The sequence below is a fragment of the Equus quagga genome, chromosome 16, assembly GCF_021613505.1.
Source record: "Equus quagga isolate Etosha38 chromosome 16, UCLA_HA_Equagga_1.0, whole genome shotgun sequence".
Classification (NCBI taxonomy): Eukaryota; Metazoa; Chordata; class Mammalia; order Perissodactyla; family Equidae; genus Equus; species Equus quagga.
Genome location: NC_060282.1, coordinates 56289732 through 56297893, shown reverse-complemented (window position 1 = coordinate 56297893; position 8162 = coordinate 56289732). Strand labels below are relative to the sequence as shown.

General features: G+C 40.8%; 1 protein-coding gene across 1 annotated transcript in view; it reads left to right on the top strand.

Moving 5' to 3' along the window:
• Positions 1-1303: 1303 nt before the first annotated feature.
• Positions 1304-8162, top strand: part of LOC124227844 (short-chain dehydrogenase/reductase family 16C member 6-like) — a 38677-nt gene continuing 31818 nt past the window's right edge. Inside the window, exons 1-2 of the mRNA XM_046641847.1 lie at positions 1304-1624; positions 5827-5958. Of these exons, the coding sequence (XP_046497803.1) occupies positions 1304-1624; positions 5827-5958 (453 nt within the window). The remainder of the gene's footprint in view (positions 1625-5826; positions 5959-8162) is intronic.

The following is an 8162-nucleotide window of genomic DNA, read 5'->3' as shown; positions in this document are numbered from 1 at the left end:
AAACAGGGCAACCCTTGCAAGAGGTAAATGAATTGATACATGCAGAGCACTTAGAACTTGCCTGGTAGGAAGATTCCAAATGTATTGCTGCCGTTCTTATTATTATTGTGCTGCTAGTGGTTGTTATTTCCTCAAGCAGCTGTGGTCTGTTTTAATGTGGGTTTTGTAGATGTCCTGTCTAACTTCGATGTGAAATGATTATGTAAGAATGCTCAAGTGTAGCAGAATATGATTATCAAAAATCAAGGAAGTGAGGCCGGCCCCGTGGCCAAGTGGTTAAGTTCGCGTGCTCTGCTTCGGTGGCCCAGGGTTTCACCGGTTCGTATCCTGGGTGTGGACAAGGCACCGCTCGTCAGGCCACCCTGAGGCGGCGTCCCACATGCCACAACTAGAAGGACCCACAACTAAAAATATACAACTATCTACTGGGGGGATTTGTGGAGAAAAAGCAAAAAAAAAGATTGGCAAGTTGTTAGCTCAGATGCCAATCTTAAGAAGAAAAAAAAAATCAAGGAAGTGTCACCAAAACCAAAAAATGCTCTATTATTTCTTTAAAAGATGGGTCTGGGAAAAGGACACATTAGCTCCAAGAAAAGCCTGTTCTATTGGTAAAGGCCTGGACTATGGACAGAGGAGACCTCCGTCCTTGATTCTGATATTGCCTATTTTATTAGCTAGTTATGTGACCTTGAATAAAGCTACTCAATCTTTCTTGCCTCAACTTCTCACTATAAAATAGCAACAACTGTACCTGGCGTGACCCTCTCAGAGGAATATTGCAAGGATCAGGTGAAAATCTATAAAGATGTTATTTGTATTACAATGTAATTTTTATATTATTGAACAACTGCCTCAGGAAAAGCAAATTTCTATTATATATGAAATCATCAAGTAAGTTCAGATAACAGAGAATTGGCTGGACTGACAATCCAAAGTCTTGGTTTACTAGTCACATAATGTTGGGCAGGTCAAGACTCAAAGACCTTATGTCTTTAACTGTAAAGCTATGCTAGTAATCTATAACCTACCTGTAGGTCAAATTAGATTACGTGTAAGAAAGTGTCCTGTAAATCGGAAAGATTCTTATTAATATAAAATGTTTTCATACTCATTATTTATACTATAATTTAAAAATTCAACAATTTTAGCAGTTGTTAAAATATGTATTCCGGAGAATTAACGTCTCAGAGGTAAGTTCCCTTGTACTAAATGCTGTATGCGTATTGCCATTGTTTTGATAATGTAATGAATATATCAGTTATCTTTTTCCTTACGAGGACATTTCTTCCTTCAGTGAATCAACATGGATTTAATTTTGGACACTGTCACATTTTGGGGAAAAATTCTACGTTGTCTTTTAGAATCTTTAATTTACAAGATAATTTCCAAGAAAAAAAAGAATGTTGCTGGAGAGATTGTACTTATAACAGGAGCTGCAAGTGGACTTGGGAGGCTAATGGCCATAAAATTTGCCAGCCTTGGAGCCATTTTAGTTCTATGGGACATTAATGAAGAAGGCAATATAGAAACATGTAGACTGGCCAAAGAAAAGGGTGATGTGAAAGCATTTGCCTATAAGTGTGATTGTACCAACAGGCAAGAGATCTACCGAGTTGCTGATCAGGTAAGCTGACTGGTGTTTGTAACTTCTCTGCCCAGGAAAAATACTGTATCTAGTATGTTCTTTTACAAAGAAAAGAGAAGAAAAGATCTTCATAAACACCCCCTGAGATCTCTAGGCACCTCTCGCTTGACTCTGTGTGTCAGAAATCTCATTGTGTAGCTTCCAAAAAAGAGGCACAGAATAAAATAATGCATGTGGGAATTTGATGAGCCTTCTGAGCTGTTGCCCAGCTGGTTTTTTTGGTGACTTGTTTACCATTGGGAGTCAGTAGAAACTAACACTAGTCCTGGCTCTGCTGCTCATTGGTTGTGCAATTTTTACCAAGCCACCTGCGCTCTCTAGGTCCCTGATTCTTTATCTGTAAAGTGAAAAGATCAGACTGGACAATCTTCAAGATCACATCCAGCTTTAATTTGTCCATATTTTATGATTCTAACACATATCCATTATCATCACGGACTGAGGATCGAAAGGGTAGGACAGAAGCATTTAGCATATTTCTAGACTAAATTTCATCTTTGATTTAGCCTATTGATACTCATTCTAACTTCACACTAAATATTGATAAGTACTCTAATAGTAAGAGCTAACATTTATTGTGTAGTTACCAGTTACTCTAACAACAATGGTCAAGCTTTTGAGTAGAGTTTTACCCATATTACCTTGAGTGAGGTGTGGTGAAGCCAGACACACAGATCAAGATAGGGAAACTGCAAAGAGTTCTACGGTTACACTCACAGTTCCCTGGGGAGGACACAGCATGCCATGTAGGGCCACCAGCGGAAACACTTGGGTGGTCAGGAGGGCATTGGGGGAAAAAATGGACAAGAACATTTATTTTGGTTTCTGCAGGTAGGAACAGGAGAGGCAGGGTCAGCAGGTTTAGGATTGACAATTTGAATCATTTCGGCAGGTTCTGGGGCATAGAGGTTGCCCCTCATTGTCTAGTACCTTAACAGGCAAGTGGGAAACGTTTATAGTAGCACATGGTGTGAGAACCCAAAAAGGGGTTGGGTTGTGGTCTTAAGCAGCTGCTCAAGAAAGGGAACTGACTGGCCTCTAGCCAAGGTCTCAAACTGGGTGAAGATAAAACAAAACAAAAAGCAGCAAAAAACTATATTGCAGGGAGCTATTCTAAGCACTTTATACACATAATAACTCATTTAATCCACACAACACAGGCTTCTTGGGAGTATGTCATTATTATCATCCCAATTTACAAATGAGGAAACTGAGGAACTGGGAGAATATGCAACTTGCCCAAGAATTAAAAACTAGTGATAGGCAGAGCCAAAACTCAACGCAGGTAGCTTGAAGTCAAAGTCCGATCTCCCATCCACTGCCCTATGATCGGAAAGGGTGCTTACAATGCAGTTTGATAACAGAATCCCCAAGGGATTTTCCTTTCCTTTGGCAATCTGAGCTCCAAGTTTAGAATTCACTTACTTATTCATTCAAAAAATATTTATTGAATCTCTATTCTGTGACATCTACCTTCTGAACCATCCTCTTCATTTTTCTCCTTCATTTTCAACTGCCTCCTTCTTTGTTTGAGATCCCATAGGATTTGTTCTTTGCCATTCATCACCATATGAATATGGTATTACAGATCCCTAAGTGTATTTTAGAACAGAACAAGTGGAATCAAAGTTAGTTCTTATTTTGCAAAAGGGAAAGAAATAGAGCAGGAAAGATTCACAGATAAATGTCTTTGGAGTAAGCTCCAAGAAGTAGTCTATCCAGCAGGGGGTCCAGTTCCAGTGCCATCACTGACGAGCCAGAGCAGGACTCCTGAAAAAGTCTGAAGCGTTATCACATATAATCTTCCTAATGAAGTAGGTACTATAACTTTGTCCATTTTACTGATGATGAACAGAGGCGGAGAGTGATTAAGGAACTTGACCAGGTCATAGAGCAGATAAGTGATGGAGGTGAGTTATGCCTCTTCCCACCCAGCATCAGAGCCCATGCTGCATCCCCAGACAGTTAGCAAAGAATGGTGAGCAATGAAAAGACTTCTTCATAATCTCTTCCTTTGATCAAAAGTACTATAACCTCCTGCACCTCCCCCCAATAAATCTTTCCTTCTTGTTTAAAATTTTCTTGCTGTCTAGTAGAAAGCCAGGCTGAAAAATTTAACCAAAAATAGTCTTTTCACCTTTTGAATGTATCTTAAACTTTTTTTCTTTTCTCACCGTCCTATAAACAGAATTATTTTAAGTCAACTACAGTACCTGCTTTTCTGTTTAGCTTCAATTACTCGTCATCTCCCAAGAAACCCAAATACTAGCATTAGACTTTGCCAGAATTTCAGCAAACCATGGGCCTTACCCAAACCCCTGAAATTTGTGGGAGAGTTGAATAGCAATAACAACATTCTAAAGGGACAGAGTCATTAACTTCCCAAAATTCGTTTGAGGTGACATTCTCATCTCTACCATAGTAACTCAGTATACAAATAAATTGTTTTTGTTAGAATAACTAGCTTTACACCTTATTCCCAGATGTCCAGTTCCAAATCAGTTATGAATATTTATTACTGTGCATATGTGCATGTGCATACGCCTGGGATTGGTTTGTTACAGCAATAACCATTTCAGCTGCAGAGTAGTAAATTTGGGTGAAAGAGCTTTTGCTCCTTTGTGTGTGAATCCAAATTGGGTATGAATCACTTATTTCTGTCAAAAGCTGTGGGTCTTTTGGCAAAATCTTAATTTCTCAGAGCTCTGTTTCCTCATCTATAAACTGGGATAATAATGCTTTCTCCAACTCTCAGAGTTGCAGTGAAAATTAAATCTCATTGCCTCAGTAAAGTTCCTCTTGGCTCTGGGGTCCTGAAGGCTCAGCTCTCCTTGAACAGCATGACAGTGACCGTGAGGTTTTGCTTAAGTATTCAAGAGTGTCTTACACCAAAGATTCCACCCTCGCCTTGGGCCAGGGTGCCACCCCCTCAATCAGTCTAAGATGGAACACTTCTTCATACTGTGTCCTTCATCAAGCCAATGAGATGTTCGTCTTCAAAAGTTAGCCTCTTCCAGATGTTTCCATCAGTCTTGCCTCTCTCCAAAGTAGAGGCGTCTAATCCCTCAGCCCAACTCCAGCTCAGCAATACCAACCCTTCCTTTCAGAGCTTGTTCAACTCGACCACGTCGGAAGCAATACTGACCTAATGTCTCCCATTTGTATGCTCCAGAAGGCTCAACAGAGGAGTGCCTGGACCAAGAATTAGAAAATCAGTCAAGGCAGGTAGTACTTAGTATTTCCTGTTCAGAAGCAAAGAAACAGACTATAGTATCAGTGCGAAAGATCCAGTTCAGGGCAACAAAACCACCAAATCATTGTTTCAGCATGCATCATGCTTTGCCCCCCAGATCAGCTTTATCGATGTCACTTAGAAAGCCATAATTTGAGACAAAATGGTAGAACAGAGAAAAACAGGGTCTTTCTGGAGCATGCTTTCCTCTGAGGGGGGCTGGTGGTATGTTGTGGATTATGCAAATAGGCAAGGTGGCCAGTTCAGAAGGAAAGTGAAGGAAAACACTGAGGACACATCAGTGGTAGCGCAGCTGGGGGACTCAGAGGACCATGAGCCACAGACAGTAATTAGATTTGGAGAGGACTTTTGGACAGAAATGCACAGGCTCATAGAGGTCTCTGGGTAGTGGGTCAAACACATAAGTGTTTGGGATGTCTTCATGCCAAGCACTGGCCAGGCTCTAGGGGAGTGGTATGAGCTCCTGCCACTCAGTTCACATAAGCGTCAGGAAGAAGACACCTACAGAAGTAGCTGTCAGTCACACCGTGCTGAGGAGAGACCTAACTGTCAGGTGAAGGAAGATGTTCAGAAGCCTTCAGGGAGACAGAATTGGACATGATGCATACAACACATCATATGGCACTCCCAGCTAACAGGAAAGGGTAGTCGCAAACAGAAATAGGAGGTAGAGAAAATATGTTGCAATTTTAGGTCACCTCTATACAAAAAAAAATCAAGATTTTTAAAGCAAAACTGACAAATCAAGGTTTTTTATCTCAATATAATTGATCATAAAGTTACTTGAAAATTGCTAAATTTCTATGTGCAAGATAAAATACCTAGTTTTAAAGAAACTATCTGAATAAGAAAAAAAATGATGATTAGGAAAAATAAATACCAAAGGTAACACCTCCAATGAATTAATGTTTGCCTCACTTGTGTCCAGGTTAAAAAAGAAGTCGGTGACGTGACCATCCTCATTAACAACGCCGGAGTTGTCACAGGAAAGATGTTTCTCGACATTCCAGATGACATGGTGGAAAGAACATTTCTTTTAAATGTCCTCTCTCATTTCTGGGTAAATCTTTCTTCTTCATTTTCTTTTGTTGATGGATATGAAAATTCCATGTATTTCTGCAAACAGTCATTCAGCCACTTATGGGTAATGTACCATTTGTGAGTTTTCCACTGATAAACTAGTGGCTTATCCTGCTCTCCAGGTTTCATCTAGCCAAATTCTCAGCTTTGTTTTTCCTATTCTTGCCCTATTCCAAATTCTCAGGGTAGGGCCTTTGTCTCTACCCTCTCTAGTTTGGTCCCAAGACTTATTAGGCTGTTCAGAAGTCTTCCTACCAAAACACAAAAAGAATGTGACAGCCATTATACGAGAGAGATTTAATTTGTTCATGAGTGAAAGAGGATCTTGTGCAGAAAGACAGGGGCTATTTTTAGAGTGGTGGTTTATGTTCATGCATGACTTGGCATCACAACAAAGGAAACAACAGCAGGAGGAATAGTAATCATCAACATCTACTGAGCTCTTACTGTATACCAGGCTCCCTTCTAAGTTCTTTTCCTGCACATGGTAGCCATGGTGCTATTTCCATTCTTATTTTACAAATAAGGAAATTGAGGCTCAAAGGGTTTAAATGACTTACCCAGGTTGCTGCAACTGTAAGTGAAGGCCCACGCCTACAGAAGGGAAAAGTGAGAGAGAAGGAAAAACTCTTTACAGAGGAGAATTAGTAAATTTATAACTCAGGGGTGTCTTCTGGAGTGTCTAGACCAATGCTGTCCAGTAGAACCATCTGTGATGATGGGAATGTTCTTTTTCTGTGCTTCCCAATATGGTAGCCACTAGTCACATGGCTATCGAGCACTTGAATGTGGTTGGTGGAACTGAGGAACTAAACTTTTAATTTTATGTAATTTAATTCATTGAAATGTGTATTTAAATAGCCACATATGCCTAGAGGCTACCATCTTGGACAATACAACTCCATAAAATAGATAGGAGGCCAAAGGAGACTTGAGTTACCAGGGGAATTTCCACCTAGACAGCTTAAACTTGAAGCAATAATGGAATTAAGAGGCACAAGTAGTGATAGGGCATGCAGGTGGCACAGGTGGCTGGAACCAGGGCCTCCGGAGCCATGGGGAAGGGAGGGAGAGGTAGGGCCTCAGTCCCCTGTGGCTCCAAGGATAGAACCTTGGAATGGGTTTGCTTTAGGTGTCCCAGGCTCCTCCTTCTTTCTGCTCAATGCTCCTATACCCACTCTCTGAGGCCCTCAGAACTGTTTCCTTGATCTTTCTTGGTCACTAGAACACCAATGGGCACGCCCACTGGAACCCAACAAAACTTTTTCAACCAATATTTAGTGAGCATCTAGAATAGTGCTTAACATACAGTAGATATTCCATAAACATTTGCAAAAATCACTGATTTCTTTCCCTCTCCAACTTTACCCCACCCCAAAACATTTTTGGGTAGGAGGAAATACCATCTTGGCCAAGAGAGCTAGGGTGCATCCATTTCTAATCACACCACTAATCTAAAAGCCATCCTTGATTCCTCCTTTCCCTTAACACCAATATCCTTGGCTCTCCCTACAAAACATGCTCAAGTGAAGTCATTTCTCTCCTTCTCTTCCGCCAGCCCTGAGTCCAAGCCATTGCCCCTCTCACCAGCAGCTCAACATGGCCTTCCATCCTCAACCCCAATGCCTTCTAACTGTCTTCAGACAGGAACAAAGTCATCTTTAAGCACCTTAACAAAATCACCTCATTCCCCTGCTCAAAAATGTTCAGAGGATTCCAAATGCACTTAGAATAATATGCAGTTACCTACCATGGCCTGTAAGCCTCTACCTGACGTGGCCGTATCCTTCTCCATCTGTCGCCCATCTCTCATTTTCTTTACCTTCTGCTCACTTGCGGTACTCCAAGGATCCTAATAACACCCCAGAGCACATGGGGCTCTCTCCTACATGAGGCAAGCTCTCTGACAAGAATATTCTTCCTCCTGACTCTCACACAGTGGCTCCTTCTCATCCTTCAGGTCTCATGTAGTCTCTGAACTTGTACATTTATATCGTGTGTTTTATTCTGTTTTGCTTGATTCATTCACATACTTATAGTAAAAGGTATTAATAAACACACATAGCCCTCTTGTTGAATGTCAGCAAATCTTGAGAAAAATGATGTTGAGCAACCACTAAAACCAAAGAATCTAAAGATTATGGAAGGAATATTCATTTACCACTACAAAATTCCAAGGTTTTT